Here is a 21,827-nt window from a genome sequence, read left to right on the forward strand (position 1 = left end):
TTGGGGAGAAGTTACAGAAGAAAATGACCCCCATCAGAAGGATCAAATCTGATGACAATATCTCATTCACAAATTCTTTATTATTAAAAAAAAAAAAAAAAAGGAAGGTGGGTATGTGTGGTTTTAGTTTTGTTTTATAAAAAAGCTACTATGTAATGATTCTGTTTAGAAATGATCTCTCTTTTTTAAAAAAATATATTTTATTGCCCTGACCAGTTTGGTTCGGTGGATAGAGCGTCGGCCTTCGGACGGAAGGGTCCCAGGTTCGATTTCGGTCAAGGGCATGTACCTTGGTTGTGGGCACATCCCCAGCAGAGGGTGTGCAGGAGGCAGCTGATCGGTGTTTCTCTCTCATCGATGTTTCTAACTCTCTATCTCTCTCCCTTCCTCTCTGTAAAAAATCAATAAAATATATTAAAAAAATATATATTATAGATTTTTTACAGAGAAGGGAGAGAGAGAGAGTTAGAAACATCGATGAGAGAGAAACATATATATATATATATAATATATATATATATATATATATATTTTTTATTGGTTTTTTACAGAGAAGAAGGGAGAGAGAGAGTTAGAAACATCGATGAGAGAGAAACACCGATCAGCTGCCTCCTGCACACCCCCTTCTGGGGATGTGCCCACAACCAAGGTACATGCCCTTGACCGGAATCGAACCTGGGACCCTTCCGTCCGCAGGCCGACGCTCTATCCACTGAGCCAAACTGGTTAGGGCGAAATGATCTCTTTTTTAATGTGAAAATATTTAATAAGTAGCTTTTTGACTCTTAACACATGCTTGAAGACCTCTGGTTCTAAAATTCTAATTTCTCAAATTCTGATTTAACATTCCTCAGTTAATGATAGAACTACAGACCATTAATAATCTCAAGGAGGGGGGGGCACATGACAAAACAAAAGTATTTAAAACGGAAGGATTTTTCCTCCTAGTGTAAGCATTATTAAAAGCAGCACTTTTATAAACTGCATACATTCATACTATCTGTGTTATAACATGGTGTCTAGACATAATTCACAGTGTTAAAATTATTTCTACTCTCTGGAAACCAAGAGCATCCTTGTTAAAGTATAAAAATGAGATTTTGCCTACTTGCAACTCCTTGTTCTCACACCTGAACTGTCTGTCACAGCATGAAAACATTCCCCTACTGGTGAAGCTTTAGATATCTACTTCCCTGCTGAAAGAAAGCAAAGGGAACAGAAAGAGTTACTGACAATTCATACAGTATCCCATATCCCATTAGAGCAGTGGTTCTCAACCTTGTCTGCACATTAGAATCACCTGGGGATCTTTTTAAAATCCTGATTTCTGGGCCTCATCCTCCAGAAATTCTGTTTCTTTGTTATGGGCTGGGGCTACAATATTAGTAACAAAGAAACAGAATTTCTGGAGGATGAGGTCCAGGAATCAGGATTTTAAAAAGATTCCCAGGTGATTCTAATGTGCAGCCAAGGTTGAGAACCACTGCATTAGAGTACTATAACTATAGGCAAAGAAAATATTTTAACTCTGAGGGCAGATGGCGTAACAATGTTTAAATAATTGTTGACTTCAATGAAAAGTGCAGAAAATGTCAAAAGACTATAGCCTATCAGGTTGAGAAGTGATTCAAGATGTTACAGGAACCTAGTAATAAGAAATTTTTTTCTTTGTCTTTTTTGCTTAGTAAAAGGTTAATGAGTACACTGAAGAAAACATCTCCTGTGTTTTGACCAAGTATTTCTCATAAAAACAAATTTAAGAAGTATTTTAATCTAGTTCTTTAACATCTTTAAAAAATAGCTTTGTATTTTTACATGCTATAAAGCTTACTCATTTTTAACGTGTTCAATGATTTTTTAGTAAATTTACAATTGTGCTACCATTGCCATAATCTAATTTTAGAACATTTCTATCATCCCAAATCCATAACTTCTTGATCTAAGATATTTTCATAAATTTAAGAAAGCCACTGGTACCTAAAGTTAATATACTTTATTCCTAGGCACACAAATCTCTGCAACTGAGCAGGAAAAGTGCAAACTAACCTCACTTTTAATGACCTTTATAACCAATCCTCTACTCTGGCACTGGGAAGAAAATGTTCAGGTGTTTTCTCTGAAAGTTAAACCATTCCAAGTATTAAGTTATGGCACACTGTCTTGGAAAGAAATTAATTATATTTTTGTTGGTAACACATTTCAGGCTGTTTACACAGCTGACATTTCTCAGCTGTACCCAATTCATGCCCCAAGCTGTGAGGATGATCTTGTTTTGTAGCAGATGCCTCCACTTCAGTGATTTAAATAAGTATAAAACACCATAGCCTGCAACAATTTAGATTACAAGCACCAGCTTTATGAGTTTTAACAGTCCTAATGAAAGAAAGGTTTCATGACATTTCTTTGGCTAGGATCTCCTTAAGAGACTACAGTTGTAAACCATTTTTTGTGAAAACTCAAGCACTGGAGTTAGTGAATCTGCTATGGCACCAGTTAAAGCAGTCTGGCCCTAAACATCTTTGTTGTAGCAAATCATGCAGCTCAAGGCAACATCCTGCCAATATGGCAACATTTGCTCTTGGGAGGCGAGGGCAGGCATCATTTCACAGGTTCTGGGAGAAGGTGCAAATAGGAATAATGAGGCAAAAAGAATCAAGCCTCTTAATGGAGATTCCCTCTTGTGTTTGCTGTGACTTAGATACAGCACTAGGTAACATTATAGTCTTGGATATGGTGAATTTTAGCCGCTTTCCTATTTTCCTGTAGTAATGAAATTGCATTAGAACTCTTGGGGAAATCATTAAAACGTGAGCATCATAAAATACAGTGTCAACTCAATTCAATGATTAAACACCTAAAATGTATAAGGCACTATGCCAACAGAGGAATCCTATCTAATAAAAGAGAAACATGGTAATTAGTGTACGACTGCTAAACTTCCCATTGGCTAATCAGGGCAATATGCAAATTAACTGCCAGCCAAGATGGCGGCTGGCAGCCAGACACCTGAAGTGAACAGGAGGCTTACTTGCTTCAGTGACGGAGAACTCCAACGTTCCCTGCCTGCCTGCCACTGCAGGCCTCTGAGCTGCAACTCTAAGCAACTATGTTACAAATATAGAAGCTAAACAAAATCCCAGAAACCTGCTTTAGTCCCGGGCTTCAGCCAGCAGGATCGCAACATTGTTTCAAATACAGAAGGTAAACAAAGGCCAGAAACCTGCTTTCAGCAGCGGAGGCCTAAGAGCTGGAGCCTCAGAGCTAAAGCTGGCCCAGAATAAAAAAAGAAAAAAAGGAGCAGTTGGGAGCTTCAGTCACCCCCAGCCTGAAAACAGCCCTCAGCCCCTCACCCAGACTGGCCAGGCACCCCAGTGGGGATCCCCACCATGAAGGGTGTGTGAACAGCTGCAAACAGCCATCATGCCCTCATCCAGGCTGGCCAGGAACCCCAGTGGGGACCCCCACCCTGATCCAGGACACCCCTCAGGGCAAACCAGCCAGCCCCCACCCGTGCACCAGGCCTCTATGCTATATAGTAAAAGGGTAATATGCCTCCCAGCACCGGGATCAGCATGACAGGGGACAGCGCCCAAACTCCCTGATCACCCTGCGGCTCTGTGTGTGACAGGGGGCGGGGCCACAACCTCCCTATCCGCCCTGCTCTGTTTGTGACAGGGGAAGGCACCCCAACCCCCTGATCAGCCCTGCTCTGTGCCTGATAGGGGGGAGCTCCCCAACCCCCTGATTGCCCTGCGGCTCTGTGTGTGACAGGCTGCGGTGCCCCAACCCCCTGATCAGCCCTGCTCTGTGTGTGACAGGGTGCGGCGCCCCAACCCCCCAACCCCTCCCCACGGGCCCTGCTCTGTGTGTGACGGGGTAGATCCATAACCTCCCCATCGGCCCTGCCCTGAGTGTGACAGGGTGCGGCGCCCCAACCCCCTGATCCGCCCTGCTCTGTGGGTGACAGGGGGCGGCGCCCCAACTCCCCTATCGGCCCTACTCTGTGAGTGACAGGGGGGAGCTCCCCAACCCCCTGATCGGCCCTGCTCTGTGCGTGGCAGGGGGCAGCGCCCCAACTCCGATTGGCCCTGCTCTGTGCGTGATAGGGGGTGGCACCGCAACCTCCCCATCGACCCTGCCTTGAGTGTGACAGGGGCGGTGCCCCAACACCCCAGTCAGCCCTACCCTGAGTGTGACTGAGGGTGGCATCGCAACCTCCCGATCCGCCCTGCTCTGTGCATGACAGGGGGCGGCGCCCCAACTCCCTAATCAGCCCTGCTCTGAGCCCGACCAGGGGCTGCACCTAGGGATTGGGCCTGCCCTCTGCCACCCGGGAGCAGGCCTAAGCCAGCAGGTCGTTATCTCCCGAGGGGACCCAGACTGGGAGAGGGCACAGGCCGGGCTGAGGGACACCTCCCCTTCCCCCCGAGTGCACAAATTTTTGTGCACCGGGCCTCTAGTCCTATATAATAAAAGCATAACATGCAAATTGACTGAACGGTGGAATGACCAGTGGGTAGTGGGTGGGGCCTGTGAGTAGGCAGCCAGGCCACCAAGGTACGTACCAGCAGGCAGAGGGAGGGGAAGGTGATGGGGGGCAGGGGAGAGAGTTCCAGTGACCAGCAGCGGTGGAGGGGCGATTGGGGTGGCCAGCACCGTCCCTTGATTGGCCCGTCTGGTCGCCTCCTGCAGAGAGAGGCGGGCAGCAGCAGCGGCAGGGTGATGGGGGCGGCACCATACCCTGATCGCCCATATGGTTGCCTCCCATGGGGAGCAGGCCTAAGCAGTCAGTAGGACATCCCCTGAGGACTCCCAGATTGTGAGAGGGCGCAGGCCAGGCTAAGGGACCTCCACCCCCAGTGCATGAGTTTTCATGCACTGGGCCTCTAGTTTATTACATTTCACTAAATATGTCTATCACTGTTGGAACTTGCATCTGATAAGCTTGTTTCAATCTGGTTTCTACAACTGTGGGATCAAAGAGCAGTTTTGGCTTTTCTAACTCTATGTAGTCTGACATTTCCAGACTTTATTACCTCATGTTCTTGCTCTTAAACCAGACAATTTTGTTTGTTTGTTTGCTTCTTCATTCATTCATTCATTCATTTAGAGGAAGAGGAGAGAGAGAGAGAAACATTGATCGCCCACTTCCCATATGTACCCTGACCTGGGATTGAACCAGCAACCTGGGTATGTGCCCTGATCAGGAATCAAACCCACCACCTTTTGCTATATGGGAAGATGCTCCAACGAACTGATCCACACTGGCCAGAGCCAGACAATTATTTTTGCTGTAAACTTTTTATTATAGAAATTTTCAAATACATAGAAAAAGTTTAGAGAATAATATAATAAACTCAATATACACATCACTCAGCTTTAACAATGATCAACAGACAGCTAACCTGAATTTGTTTATATATCCCACATCATTCTCAACCCCTATAGGTTATTTTGAAGCAAATCTCAGATAGCATTTCATTTACTTAAACCAGTCAATTCTTGCCTGTGATCCTTTTCTACATTATGTTAATACGAACTATAACACTGACTTTCATTTATTGAGTGTCTACTATGAGTCAGGTACTTACACATATTATCACTAACCCTCATTAATAATGCTGTAAATTAGGTTACTGAAGCTCAGTGAATGTAAGTGACATACTTAGATCTTAATTATTTTCTTCTATTAATGTTATTTCTTATAGTAGTTACTAGACAATACTAAGAACATCTCTGGTTTATTTATGTCTTGTTGGGTAAGAAGAAGGTTATTACTTATGAAAATATTCTCTTATTTTTGTAAAGTTAAATGTAACACATTTCCTGTCAAATTTCTCATTCTAACGGGAAAAAGAAAAACAAACTAAAACCATCAACCACATTGCTACCTTTAGCCATGGACAACCAGCCAATAATTCTGAGATACTATAATTGCAATGTTAAAATCAGTGTTTAGAAATAAATGTAAATACCTACACATAAACATTTCCTTTTTCCTGGAAAGATACACTTTTTAAAAAGTTTTGCTATTTTCCAATTTTAAAGTTTTATGATACACAAAGCATTTTCGAAAGGTACAGTGTTTAGACTATGGAATAATTATTCAAGTAGCATCTACATAAGCATTTGTTTTAAAAATGTTTCTGACTTCCACAAAGAATTCACACATATTACAATGTATAATGGCAGTGCTGAGAGTGGAGGAGTAATTATTATCCAAACAGAAACACAATATTTACTAGAAAATATAAAAACTAATTTTTTTGGCTTTATTTATTTTAAAAATCAGATTTAACTTCAGAATTCTTGAAACATTCTCATTTTGTACTTTTTTAAAAAGGTGGAGGGTGGTATCTGATTAAAACAACCAAGATTATGAATAAAAGTGGTCAAAATGTAATTTTCGTTGGCCTCCTTAGATGATAAAACTTACTCTCTTGAAAAAGAATAATCACTTAGAAATAGGGCAGAGATAGAAAAGGTTTCAAAATGAAAATAGGAAAATCATTATAAGTAGATATAACAACAGATAAAAATGACAGACTAAATATTTTCTTCCAGTTTTTATATTAGTGGAAATTATGGGTACATTTAAGAATGGAGTGTTATTAATATTAACTGTAAAACTTAGCTATTTTTTAAAGTACCAGTCTACTACAGAAAATGTAGTTTGAAAATTAAATATGTAACTGTTCAAATGACTTTAAGATATCTGTAATTTAAGGGAAATAATTTTGTGCTTGGGACATTTCATCAGTAATAGCTGAATGTATTCTTTTGATCAAGGAAAAATTTAAGTCAAATCAAGCAGCATTAGTTCCTGATAGTGATATTGTAATATTATCAACAGAAAGTTGGTATACTTCACTTACGATATCTGCTCTGCAAGTGAACTCAAATTATTACAACTCTTATTTTCACATTATTTGATTTATAAATTTTTTCAGTGGGATATTCAAAGTTTGATTCTGCTTATTATTACAGTCAATTAGACTGAAAGTGGCAAAAGAGAAACGAGGATATAAAACTGGTAAGTCAACGTCACTTACTGAATCATCTGTGGCAGAAGTTGGCCAACCCTCCCATAACTGATGGCGTACAGGGATACTCGTAAGGTCATACACATTTCTTTTTACCTGCAAAAAAAAAAAAAAAAAAAGAGACACTGCAATTAAAAATAGGGTTTCCATATGACTTAGGACAATTGCCAATTTATGTGATAACATTGTATTTCCTCTGTTTTCTTCTAGATTCAAAACAAGCATTTGAAACTAGGATAACACCAGTCAGAAAAAGTTTGTAAAAAATATCTAAACCAAATTTAAAAACAGATTCTCAATAAAGGTTAAAAGAAAATTGCAAAGAACAGATTGATGGTTGCCAGAGAAGGAGGGTTGGGAGAATGGGTGAAAAAGGTGAAGGGATTAAGAAATACAACTTGGCAGTTATAAAATAGTAATGGGGATGTAAACTACTGCATAGGGAATATAGTCAATAATATATATATCTCCTATCTAATAAAAGAGAAACATGGTAATTAGCCGTACCTCCGCTACCCTTCCCATTGGCTAATCAGGGCAATATGCAAATTAACTGCCAGCCAAGATGGCGGCCGGCAGCCAGGCAGCTTGAAGCGAACATGAGGCTTGCTTGCTTCAGTGACGGAGGACTCCAATGTTCCCGGCCTGCCGCTGCCGGACTCTGAGCTTGCAGTTTGAAACATTGTTACAAATATAGAAGCTAAACAAAACCCCAGAAACCTGCTTTCAGCTAGCCGGGATCTCAGAGCTAGAGTTGAAACAGTGTCTCGATTATAGAACCCAAACAAACCAGATACCTGCTTTCAGCAGCGGAGGCCTAAGAGCTGGAGCCAAGCCTCAGAGCTAAAGCTGGCCCAGTATAAAAAAAAAGAAAAAAGGAGCGGTTGGGAGCTTCAGTCACCCACCAGCCTGAAAACCCTCAGCCCCTCACCCAGACTGGCCAGGCACCCCAGTGGGGATCCCCACCATGAAGGGTGTGTGACCAGCTGCAAACAGCCATCATCCCTTCATCCAAGCTGGCCAGGCACCCAAGCGGGACCCAAACCCTGATCCAGGACACCCCTCAGGGCAAACCAGCCGGCCCCCACCTGTGCACCAGGCCTCTATCCTATATAGTAAAAGGGTAATATGCCTCCCAGCACCGGGATCAGTGGAGCCGCGAGGCCTCCCGGCACCGGGATCAGCATGACAGGGGACAGTGCCCAAACCCCCTGAACGCCCTGTGGCTCTGTGTGTGACAGGGGGCGGGGCCACAACCTCCCTATCCGCCCTGCTCTGTTCGTGACAGGGGAAGGCACCCAACCCCCTGATCAGCCCTGCTCTGTGCCTGATAGGGGGGAGCTCCCCAACCCCGATTGCCCTGCGGCTGTGTGTGTGACAGGGTGGGGCACCCCAACCCCCCCCCCCCGCCCCACGGGCCCTGCTCTGTGTGTGACGGGGTAGATCCATAACCTCCCCATCGGCCCTGCCCTGAGTGTGACAGGGTGTGGCTCCCCAACCCCCTGATCCGCCCTGCTCTGTGGGTGACAGGGGGCAGTGCCCCAACTCCCCTATCGGCCCTACTCTGTGATGGGGGGAGCTCCTCAACCCCCTGATCGGCCCTGCTCTGTGCGTGACAGGGGGGAGCTCCCAAACCCCCTGATGGGCCCTGCTCTGTGCGTGATAGGGGGTGGCACCGCAACCTCCCCATCGACCCTGCCTTGAGTGTGACAGGGGGCGGTGCCCCAACCCCCCAATTGGCCCTACCCTGAGCATGACTGAGGGTGGCATCGCAACCTCCCGATCCGCCCTGCTCTGTGCATGACAGGTGGCGGCACCCCAACTCACCAATCGGCCCTGCTCTGAGCCCGACCAGGGGCTGCACCTAGGGATTGGGCCTGCCCTCTGCCACCCGGGAACAGGCCTAAGCCAGGTTGTTATCTCCTGAGGGGTCCCAGACTGCGAGAGGGCACTGGCCGGGCTGAGGGACGCTGCCTCCCCCCTGAGTGCACAAATTTTTGTTCACCAGGCCTCTAGTATGTGTATATATATATAAAAGGCTCATTTGCTAAGTGTCCTTCGCTCTGTCCGGGTAGTGATGTCATGTAGCAATGCCCAGCTTCCTCTCCCTAGCAATGACTAGCCTCATTGCAGTTTCTTCAGCCCAGGAACACGACTTGCTTTGTAGCCAGTTGGAAACACTTTACACTGTGACCAAATGTCTGTGAAGCATTTTCCCGTGCCTCATCTCATTTGATCCTCACAGAAGTCCTGGAGTAGGTAGAAAGGAGACTCAATGGAATCCTATTTTCTTTTCATTAGCCGGAAAACGAAGATTTAGAAAGCTCAGAAACTTGACCCGACTGAAAAGAAGTAAAAAATGGTGGACCTTGAAAATTACTTCAGGTTTTCTCACTGTGCAGAATATAGTCAAACACTGCTGCAGTTAAATATTTTACCCTTTGTTCTCCCTCCCTGATCTACAATAATAATCTGCTTCGTGTTTATATCTACTGCTGGGTTGCTGACAATTACCTGAAAGAGAAGTTGGAGTGCTTCACAGGGCTGGAAAAAGTTTGCTAAATCAGAAAGCAGGTCTAATTAAGCAAGTATGTTCTTATATATATGTAAAAGGCTAAGCTGACTCGCCCATGCGCGATACATATAAAGCTCTCACTGGTGCCAATAACATGTGTGTGTTTCGATCTGTCATTGTCGTTGTGAATTTGGTTGACACTTCTTTTATAGAGAAACAGCGAATAGCAATATTATAAAATTTCTTGTAATTAATTTCCTTTCAATGTGCATAAATTCATGCACTGAGCTCAGGCCACTAGTATTCTAATAACTATCTATGGTGTCAGATGAATATTAGACTTATTGGGGTGATCACTTTGTAAAGAAAATGTCTAACCACTATGCTTCATACCTGAAACTAATCCTATATAATAAAAGCCTAATATGCTAAGTGTCTGGTCAACCAGTCGGCCATTCAACCAATCAAAGGGTAATATGCTAATGATATGCTAAGGCTGTTCAACCACTCACTATGACGTGCAATGACCACCAGGGGGCAGACCGTCGACTGTTCGACCAGTCACTATAATGTGCACTGACCACCAGGGGGCAGATGCTCCGACTGGTAGGTTAGCTTGCTGCTGAGGTCTGGCATATCGGGACTGAGCAAGACAGGCCGGACACACCCTAGAGCCCTCCCACAGTCCCTCCCCGGCAGGTAAATCTCCCACATCCCTCACTGGCCCCGATAGTGCACTGGTGGGGTCCCTGGGCCTGGCCTGTGCCCTTTCACAATCCGGGACCCTCAAGGGATGCTGGAGAGCCGCTTTCGCCAGGATCCCACAAGCCAAGCCGAGAGACCCTACTGGTGCACGAATTCGTGCACTGGGCTTCTAGTACAAAATAATATTGAATGTAAACTGTAACTTAAAAATAAAAAAAGAAAACCACCCCCTGCTGCCGATTGTTTTTATATATTCCTGGATAGTTTCAAGTTTCTTTTCAGTTAAGAAACTTCAGCTACATAGTACACCTAGGACAAACTATAATTATAAATTTTAATAAACTACATAATTTTTAAATGGTTCAAGATGTAAAATAATTCAAACAAAAGATATGGTTCAAGTTTCTATGTGGGAGAGAGAAGGGTGTTTTTTGTGTTTTTTTTTGCAGGGGAGGAGCAGGTAGAAGGAAAAACCTGAAGTTTTCTTTATTATTTGATGTAAGCTTCAAAGATGTAAAAACTAATAAAACAGCACAGATTATTACACTGAAATCATCCAAATTAAAAACTATTTCAATAGACTATTTATTAACTAAATGGTACCTACAAATACACTATTTAGGCCTTTCCTGAAAAGACGATACGGTAATGATACTTTATATTTTTAATATTGTTAAAGATGAAAAACAATTTTCAACATGCAATATTATACCTTTCATTTTAGAAGAGGTAATTTATCAGAATAAAGTGTTGGGAGATTAAACTCTATGTTATCCACTAATTAAGAAGTATCATTTTTTTTCAGTTTTAAACAGGTTATGAAAATTCTATTTCGTTACATATCTACAAATAAGATAAATTATCAAATTATTAAGAATGGAGAGATTACCTTAACTCTTCAGGTTAGTTATGGGATTAAACTACTATAACAAATGAAGCTAGTATTGAATATTGCACATAATACAGGGTGGGGCAAAAGGAGGTTCCAACTGCAAACCTCCTTTTGCCCTACTCTGTATCTCGTACAATAAGACTTCACTATAGAAAACAAGCAGTATTCATTCATGTTTTTAAATGTCCAATTACAGCATTTTGTCTCACATTTCTGTTTGTTATACATAAACACATCTAAGTTACCTTTCCAGTGAAATAGAGATATATATTCACTGGGAAAGGAAAAAACAAAAACACAATGTGCAACTCAATCTACTTTTTATCTCTAATGTACACCTGTGAAAAAAGACTTAGTAAATGAGAACTGAAGAGCTTGGAGGAACGGCTTGATCCCTACTCAGTTCAAACAAACAGCTTTTCTTCAAAGGTTCTTAGCAATGGCCAGTCTGCCATGCAGTATTTTGTTTATGGCCAGTCACATTAAGTTTGGAAATTTTCATTAGTCATTATCAACACAACAATTTAGCCAAATTCAACCTCTGACCACTTCCACTAGCTAAGACTATTTTTGTCTTGCTTAAACAATAGTGTTTTTAAAGAGAAGGGTGGTCCACAAACCTAAAGTATTATATTAATGAAAGAAAGGGAAAGAAGAGAGGAGTATGAGATGGGTCTAGGGCTCAAGGCCCAAGAAAACCCTTTCTTAGAGTTATTTTTCAATTATGCTGTCTAGATACACCAAGCTTCATCAACTATTTTGGAAAAAAAAAAAAAAGCAGGACAAATATTTGTATTTGTTGGAAAGGTTGCAGCAAGGCTACCCTGTATTGGATAGTATACACAAATACTATGAGTTGAGTATACAAACAAATAACTCTATAAGGGGATTCTTTAAATTCCACCTTAATTCCAAAACACAACAATATGGTATTATGAAATAAACAGTATTTTTCTTCTTTCATTAACTCATTTGTAACTGCACTGAATTGAATAGCATTCCTTTGCTATTGTAAGCCCGAAAAGCATGTTCTGGCTATAGTGTTATGTTGGTATAAAGCGCAACGCCAGACTGATGTGCTGAACAAAAGTGATCAAAGTTAGAGTAATGTTAGCCATTGCACAAGTATTTGGCTTCATTGTTCTCTCCAGAATGACATTTGTTAAGCAACTTGTCATAGAATAAACTGGCTAATGCAGACAGAACTTGGCTGAGACGGTACAGAGTAAAGCATATTAGGCTAATGTCTGCCCCAATGGAAAAGATAAATTCACGGAGATTCTGAGATTATGCCAAAAGAATTTTGTGTTAAACAACAATCACTAAATAACAACTTAAATACAAATTAGTCTTTCAAAAATAATTCCATGTTTATCAATGCTGTAACCATAGGCAGATTTTAACATTATACTGAAGAAATACATGTGATAAGGTAACAAAAGTGCAAAGTGGGCAAAGGTTTTATTAATAAAGATATAATCTTTATTGATGGTTTTCTGTAATTAAAATTTTAACTCACAATTCTGCAGGGAAGGAAAAAATCCAAAAAGTATACAAAACAAAAGTAAAAATGATGCTTTTAAAAAATATTAGTATCCTAGAAAACCTGAGAGACAAATTACAGCTATATATAAAAACGATGCAAAGTAATTTAAGGTCGTCATGAATCAAATGAAGGACAGAATTCTCTCACAGAGGGAAAGAAGAATAAAGGACCTGAGGAGGGAGAGAGAGAGGAGGGGGAAGGAAAGAGAGAGATCGAGAGATCATTGACTGATTTGAGAGATTCGAGAGCACTTGAGAGAGGCAGAAAATACACACAGACTGTGGGTGTTGTAGCTGGCATGCCCAGCTGCCATTATTGTTCTACTTCTGATGGAATTTCATCTTTAGAGATTTGTGTTAAATTCCAGTTAAGTACAAGGGGCACTTCACAGGGTAACATTTCCTAAGGGCCTTTTTGTCTTACACAGTTTCTTTGATCAGCACTGACTCAGATAATGCTGAACCTTCATAATCTTTTCAGTTTTTGTTGTGTATTAAGCTCTAAATCTGAGATTTCAGCATGCTAAACTATGCAAATGTTTCAATTAGTTCTGAAGAAATTTAACAAATGCTTTGATTACCAGCTGAACATCAAATTTATGCTATAAACTATACTGTATTTGGATCAAGTGTTCTAGATCGACAATAGATTTTTCCAGTTTGTTTTCTACATTTGTTAAAAAGAGAATTTCATTTTTTACCTATTGCTTCAGATAAGACAGTTGTGACTAAGGAAAAATTTAAATCAGATTAACTTGAAAGTATTAATATGGGACTGATTTACTATTTGCTTTCCATTGTTAACAAAAATCTATATATACACTATAATTACTGTAAGAAATTAAGCAATGATCTCCATGTCAAACTTCATATTTCCTGATGGAAATTTCATTGATGAACACAGCACTGGGAAAAAGATCATTGTATTATGATCTGCTCAATATAAAATCATATGAAATATTCTTCTCCCATAAAGTTTTGAGTTCCATAAATTTTCAAACAATTTTTATTTTTTAAATGTTATCAGAATTTCTTAGAAAGAAGTCTTAGGATGTTACTCTACTAACCTAAGTTTTGAGGCTCAGAATTAGCATCTTATGAGCTGTTTGTACCAGTAGTTATTGAAAAAGAAAAATATAAGACTTGTAGGTAACACCGTCAGCTATAATAAAATCATTGCTTGTGAGCTAAATGTTGTTCAAACATTTATCCAAATGAAAACAATTTCTGACAATAGAAAGAAAAGTCACAAAGTTTGAGGTATTGATGCATAATGAGAGGCAAAGAGAAAAATTTCTCATTGTCCAGTTGTTACTGTGGGCAAGTTGGCAGAACCTCGCTGAGATTTACTTTACTCAAAGTTAAAAGAGAATAAAACAAGACCACTTCTGGTTTTCACAGCTCTAAACTCCTATGATTTAATGAAAATATTGGAGTTAATCCTAGGTAGAGGAAAAGAAGAGCTAAATATATCTATGACAAGCAAATAATGAGGAAAAGTTTAAACCATTAAGGCTAGAAAATAAAAGAAAAATAGTAAAAAGTTCATTACAACACATCAAAAAGGAATATTACAAATAATTTGATATAATAAGCACTTAAGATGAATTTTTTCTTGGACAAAAAAAAATCTTAGTTTTCACTTTTTGTACTAAAAAGTCTAGATTTTTAAAAAGTCTAATATTTTCCTCTTATGAGATCTTATTTAAAACTAAAGCCTGTCACACTAGTTTCCCAAATAATTATTCCATCAACCAAATATTACCAGTAAACTATGGTTTGAAAGAACACTACTAGCTCAGTGATCAGGTTGTAAAATTCTATTAATTTATTTCAATATCTTTGCATTTTTGAAATCTGGTCCTGATCCTTCACATACCAAACATTTTAATATAGCAAAAAATAGAAAATATTTCATTGCCATGGGCTTAAAACAGCTATCATTTAGTTAGCATCCTAGTTTCTAGATTTTCTGAATTAAGAATCCTATGGCAGCCGTAACCAGTTTGGCTCAGTGGCTAGAGCGTCAGCCTGCGGACTCAAGGGTCCCAGGTTCGATTCTGGTCAAGGGCATGTACCTTGGCTGCGGGCACATCCCCAATGGGGGTTGTGCAGGAGGCAGCTGATCCCGATGTTTCTCTGCTCATCGATGTTTCTGACTCTCTATCCCTCTCCCTTCCTCTCTGTAAAAAATTCTTACCAATCTTAGAAGAAAAAGACTTTTGGTCATATTAGAATCTGAACTTACCCAAATTTTAAATATATCAAACTTTAGACTCCAAATACTTCACACCATCAAATGATGGTCTGGGCAAGAATTTGCTAAGTAATAACTGCACTAAACAAATGAGAGAGAGAGAGAGAGAATGAATGAGAATGAATATGAGAATTTAAATCAAAATAAGGCATACAGAGTAGGCTTAGTTCCAGTTTCCTAGCAATCACTGGTGCTCTGAAAGGCTTATAGTTAAGAAACCAATAACTTCTGATCCAGATTGGGTTTTGAACACATATTTCATATCAAAGTCCTTTTCTTTTTCTTCTTCTTCTTTAACAAGTTGTATGCTCATTGCAGTTACACATAAGATGCAAATTAAAACCTCCTAAAAATCCTTCCAGAACAAAAACACTTGAAACCGGATGGCGCAAAGGGAGTGAGAAGGTGGCATCAGTAATCAAATGTTAATTAGCAAGCTTATTTCCCCCTTCCCTCAGGGCTGGCCAGTGCTGGAGAATTCAAATCAGAAATCAATGCTCTAAGTGTTTAACTATTACTTCTTCTCATTAACCATTTAAAAGACTCAGCAATTCTCTCCTCATAAAAACAGTAACTTGAGACATTTCTTTTTCTCAAATACCATTTTTCCAGAAAACAGTAAAGATATTGTTTGAAAAAAAGTATAAAATTGAAGTTGCTTTCATTCAGGCTTTGAGCTTAGTGTATTCTACTCTTTTAAAACATCCCTGGCTCTAACTGAATTCTTCATTCCAACAACTGTAAATTTTGCTTTGTATACTATACTTAAAAAAATTATTATATCTCTTACCTGTCTGTAAAGAAACTTGACAATTAGCATCATAAGGTATTACTCAAAATTATGAAAATAAAGCCAATCAAATATGGAAACTAGTTGAAAATAGATTTTAGTCATCCTGAAAAACTACCAAGAATAAGATTTCTTTCATTAGAAATATTCATAATTGCCTCTCCTAAAAGTCTGCTGTGGGTGAAAATGATATAAAAATTGCAAAGTTAGATAATGTTAAAGTGAACTAACGATCATAAATGTATTAAAATCAACTCATATCTTTAAAGAGTGAGCCTGGATTGAAAAAAAAAAAAGAATTCCTAAAGTGCTAAGAAAATGTTTATAGATGAGTAAGACTGAGTATATTTCACAAATAAAAAAGATACTAAATTTTAGGGGGTGAAAAAGAAAAATTGTAAAGTTGCAGAAGTTGAAATGCTAAAAAAAAAAAAAGGTGGAACAATTATTTTTATACAACAGTGGTTCTCAAAATGTAGTGCCTGGATAAGCAATACTAGTATTGCCTAGAAACCACTAGATATGAAAATTGGGAGGGACCCACTCCAGACCTGGTGTTATTAGAAACTCAGGGAGCCAGCAATCTGTTTTAACAAGCCCTTGAGATAATTCTCAACAAGCCAACGTTTAAGAAGCACTGTTTTAAGGTGTATGAATTATAGGCTCTCCCAGGACAGTTACTGATTCTAAAGTTCTTTGAACTCTGACCTAACATGGCAAGTCTTTGAGAATAATTATGACTAATAATGTTTTGTTATAAACTTTCTAGAAATGCTATAATTTGCTGGATGACATAGGGATCACTTTCAGTCTAGGAAATTAATGAGAGCAGGTACTACATCTTTACTGTATATTACATATCACTGAAAAAAATTGATAATCCTATATAATAAAGAGCTAATATGCAAATGTTCATCACGCCCTCACAGCGTCACACTGTAAGGGCTCAGACACTCAACACTGGGGAGAGAGGAATAGGGACCAGTCAGGCTGCAGCCCAGGAGAGGAACAAGCCACCCACCCTGCGGTTTCAAGCGCCAGCATCTGTGCCTGTGGCCCGGGAGAGGAACAAGCCTCGCACCCTGTGGTTTCAAGAGCCAGCGTCTGTGCCTGCGGCCCGGGAGAGGAACAAGCCACCTGCCCCACAGTCCTGAGTGCCTGCAGCTACGGCCCAGGCGAAACCATCCTCCCATGGTCCCCTGAGGCTGCGGCCGGCCCGGGCAAAGCTGGCCTGGATCCTGAGTGCCTACAGCTGGCCAGAGGGAGGGAATCCTGGGTCCCAGGTGTGGGGTGAGGCAGAGGCGGTTGGGGTGATCAGGCCAGCAGGGGAGCAGTTAGGGGCGATCAGGCCAGTAGGGGAGCAGTTAGGGGCAATCAGGCAGGCAGTCAGGCAGGTGAGTGGTTAGGAGCCAGTGGTCCCAGATTGCGAGAGGCAGTCGGACATCCCCCAAGGGGTCCTGTTGGAGAAGGGTGCAGGCCAGGATGAGGGATTTCCCTTCCCCCCATACATGAATTTCGTGCACTGGACCTCTAGTTGATAAATAATAATCTTCATCATTAAAACTCTGTGTTAATCTTTAGTTTTTCTTCCTTAAGCTTAAGTGTGATTACTCTCTGGCTATAATATATATTTGGACACTGCAGTAAAACTGCAGTCACAATAAATGACCTATTGGGCATACTAAATAAACTTGGACAACACCTGTACTGACTGCTGAATTGAAGGAATGTCCTGAACACCAGAGAAACTATAGGGTGTCCCAAAATTCACGTAAGAAGTAATTGTGATAGAAAACACAGGTTTATAATTAAAAATTGTAAATTTTTTATTGATTCATAAAGTATACAGTATAGGGTTATGTATGGAATAGCATATCGGGTAAATGGTCTCCACAGCTTTGCTGGCACATACACACTCTTTTGTTATTGCCTGAGCAGCCGCATTTTCGAAGAAGAATGGTCCAATGATGCCTCCAGCCCCAAATCTGCACCAAACAGTGACACGTTGTGGATGCATTTGTTTCTCAACAATCACTCATGGATTTTCTGAACCCCAAATGCGACAATTTTGTAGATTAACCAAGCCATCAAGATGAAAATGAGCCTCATCGAAATTCAGCCACATTTATGCAAAACAGTCATGGAAAATTTCAACAAGAGCGCGTATGTGCCAGCAATGCTGTGGAGGCCATTTATCCGATATACTATTCCATACATAACCCTATACTGTATACTTTATGAATCAATAAAAAATTTACAATTTTTAATTATAAACCTGTGTTTTCTACCAAAATTACTTCTTGCGTGAATTTTGGGACACCCTTTATGTTTGACTTTTTTTTCTTCTCTCTCAGAGACTAGCTGACACAAGACCCAAAGGAAAAACAGTTAAGAGGTTTAACTTCGTATCAGTTAGTCAAGACCTTGTCCTAGAGGGAAATATTTCCTCTCTATACTTTTTATAAACATGAGAGGCAAAGTTTTTCCAACTACTTAATGTTTTTTATTACCTGCAATGAATAAAACATATATTACCCAATAAGTGCTCTTAAATTTTCCCATTTTAAAATCATGTAAGTTCACCAATTTATAATCCCTTGCACAAAGAAAAACACTAAGTAAGTCAAAGGTCAACCCTAGAAATAACTACAATAAAAGAACATTTCTAGGAGTGTTAATTTAACCAAAAATCATTTTATAAAGTTCAATTTTATGTACTACTTCAAAGATTGGTCACATAAACCAAGAAATGTTTTTATTTTGAAGTCTGAATTTTAGTAGCCAAACAATTTGATACAATCTCAGAAGCAGCATGCAAGTTAATCTTAAAGACATAATCATACATGTAAACCAAATATTTAGTTACAAGGATATTCATTGCACATGCAAAGTTGGCACAATCTTAATATCCAATAATATAATAGCTAAATAAATGAAATACCATGCAGTCATTAAAATGATGTAGAACCAGGGTCAGTCAAATACAGCCCAGAGACCAAATCCAGTATGCTGTCTGCGTCTGTAAATAAAATTGTGTTCCATTTGTTTATATACTGTCTGTGACTGCTTCTGCACTATCATGATGGTATAGTTGAGTAGATGCAGTAGAAACTGTATGGCTTGCAAAGCCTAAAATGTATATTAACTAGCCTTTACAGAAAAAGTTTGCTAACTCTCTGATGTAGAAGAATATTTAATAACATTTAAAGTTGTTAATAATTAAAGAAAACCAGGTTACAAAATTATGTACCTTTCTGCTTACTAAGTTACATATAAATTATTATGTACATACATATATGTATGTATACTATATGTATGTACGTATGTATATTATATGTATGCACAGAAAAAGATACATAACAAATGTTAAAATTTGTTCCCCCTCTATCATGGAATTCTGACTCATTTTTATTTTCGGTATGTCTATCTTTTCTGTTTCTATTATTTCTGTAATAAGAAAAATATTTAAATTTTAGTTTAGACCTGGCCAGATGGCTCAGTTATTGGAGTGTTGTCCTGTATACAGAAAGATTGTGGGTTCAATTCCATCAAGGCACATACCTAAGTTGTGGGATTGATCCCTGGTTGGGGCACACAAAGGTGGCAATCAACAGATGTCTCTCTCTCTCTCTCTCAAATCAATAAATATACCCTCTGGTGAAGATAAAAAAACAACTAGGTTTTATGTTAATATCATCCTCACAATACCTTTCACATATATTATCATCTTCATTTTACAAATAAGGAAACTGAGGCTCAGAGACAAATAATTTGCCTTAGGTTACTCATGTTTGTAAATGGTGAGATTAGATTTAATTTAGTTCTGCGAGTCTAGATTCTTCCACGACTATGACATATCTTCTCTTACACTGGATTTCCTCTTCTATAAAGAGATGCAATAATTATCTTTAAAATTCTTTTCTGCCTGACCCTCTTATAATTGCAAGGTGTAAGAATTTTCTGAGACCATTTGTACTTACTCTGAATAGTGGACATTAAGTGGTAACATATAAGAGTGACCAACTATGAGCAAAACCTCTGCCATGAGATCAAGTGAGTCTTTTCACACCTATTGTGCTGCAACCCTTACAGGCTGTCGATTTTGTACTTTTAAGTGCTACAAAGGAAGGACAAGGTCAGATCAAACAGCAACTTGTTATTGTTTCAACAACTGAATGCTGCCTTCACAGTAAGAGGGCAGTTCCTGGTGTCACACACAGCAGGAAAAGAAATAGCAAGATTAAAAAATAATTCAAGGAAAATGCATCATGGTAAAAGGAGAACAATTAGAACAGTAAACAAACTTTATGATATGAGGGTTAGCAAAAGTTCTTCCTCCTATTAATTTTTGCCCAATGCCTTCTGTGTCTCCACTCCTTACTGATGTAAGAGTTTTATATAGAATAATACAAAAACATTGGCACTATGAACCTGCTTCTGCTACTTTGCCAATATACAGTAAATCAATTAAGCCCTATCTTGTTATTCTAGTTTTCCTTCTCTCAACAGCTGTGCACTCTTGCTAACCCTTGCTCTATGCTTTTCATTTGGAAAAAGGAAACTCTGAATCAAATATTTGTATGATTTGCAACCTCTGTAAGTTCTAAAATAAAATTGCATCTATAAGAAAGATGCGAGGTGATGCCTTATTCTGCCAATTTTTTAAATAGAATTGCATTTTCTTTGAAGGTTTACATATACGCATATACACATGTGCATGCACAAATTAAACTACTTGCCCAAATGTCATTCAGTTAATTAATATCTAAGTCAGGATAATAATGTAGGTTTTAAAAATTCTTAATCAATTTCTTCTTTCTTCATAAAAAATGTGTCTTTTTTTCTTAAAGACTGTAACAAAGTTCAAATTTTTTAAAATGCTGACAATTTTACTGTTTTGAGCAAAGACCCATCTTTATATTTTGATGAAGACTGTATCCTTTCCCACTCTGGTAGCACCACATTGATGCTTAGACATGATGTTTATGTCTGCTGTGCTGCTTTCTGTTACCTATCCAGTCCTTTGCCTTTTTGAGATGTGAAAAAAAAAAAAAAAAAGGTGGTGGGAACCATTAGCAATGGAACTCCAGTCTATAATGAGGTCTCATAATTTTATCTTTGCTTGTTAACAAAAAATGCAAAAAAAGAAAGACAACAAAGGGACTTAGTGTTGGGGTCTGCCATGAATACTAAAGTGGCGGGGGATGGGGGCTCCTCAAGGGAAAATAAACCATTCAAGTTACTCACATCAAGAAGAAAGTTTGGGAACAACTAGGCCAGTGTTTGCATTTGGGGCCCTGGAGTCAGGAGAGTTGCATTTCCCTTCACGCTACTTAACCAAGGCAGCAGAGACAACCTACTTAATATCTACTTTAAGAGCTATTAAGTCATCTCTAATGAACAGCCCTAAGGGATATTTAAAAATGTGTCTGGTCAGGTTTTCTGATTCAAACTTGCTACTTTGCAAGATGATCTTTCAGAATTACTGTGTCTGAAAGAGATGGGGGTGGGAGAATAGGGAGGATATCTTAAGGAAAGTACCCGCCTGGACTAACAGCTAAGTTATAAAAAGAGGATAGACACCAAAGTTACTTATCTAGTTAATTTTAGGTGAAGGAGGTAGAGTTGGAAACTGATTCCAAATGATAATATTAAAGCTTATCAAAGTGACTGACAGTATGAATGAAAGTCCAATACTGCACACCAACCCCTATCTAAAGACTGATGCTGCCAACGCTCAGGAACTACCTAGAGCTGGCTTTTAACTATGGCAGTTAAAGCCCCACCCCAAGGATCTCACCCATTCCGGCGGCTCTGAAATACAAACTCAGCTGTTTTATAAAGAAAACAACAAGAACACCTTAGCATCTCCACTTACTGTATTATTAACATCAAAAATGGTTTTTTAATCACATCATGCATTAAATAAGCAGGCTTTCTAAATAAACTGTCTTAGTCTCTGGTTAAAAAAAAAAATTACTCCTATTTATTCATTAACAAAGCTATTCCTTAGCTCATCCCTGCCATAACCTACTCTATTCAAAACCATATGGGAAAGGACATTAAAAAACCGCCACAAA

The 21,827-nt window shown here is 39.4% G+C and overlaps 1 protein-coding gene across 8 annotated transcripts in view; it reads right to left on the minus strand.

Moving 5' to 3' along the window:
* FAF1 (Fas associated factor 1) overlaps positions 1-21,827 on the minus strand; it is a 372,784-nt gene that overhangs the window by 167,965 nt on the left and 182,992 nt on the right. For all 8 annotated transcript variants that reach the window (XM_036349475.1, XM_036349474.1, XM_036349476.1 and 5 more), the window contains one exon: positions 7,053-7,139. In XM_036349475.1, coding sequence (XP_036205368.1) covers positions 7,053-7,139 — 87 coding nt within the window. The remainder of the gene's footprint in view (positions 1-7,052; positions 7,140-21,827) is intronic.

Source organism: Myotis myotis, unplaced genomic scaffold, assembly GCF_014108235.1.
Source record: "Myotis myotis isolate mMyoMyo1 unplaced genomic scaffold, mMyoMyo1.p scaffold_m19_p_2, whole genome shotgun sequence".
Classification (NCBI taxonomy): domain Eukaryota; kingdom Metazoa; phylum Chordata; class Mammalia; order Chiroptera; family Vespertilionidae; genus Myotis; species Myotis myotis.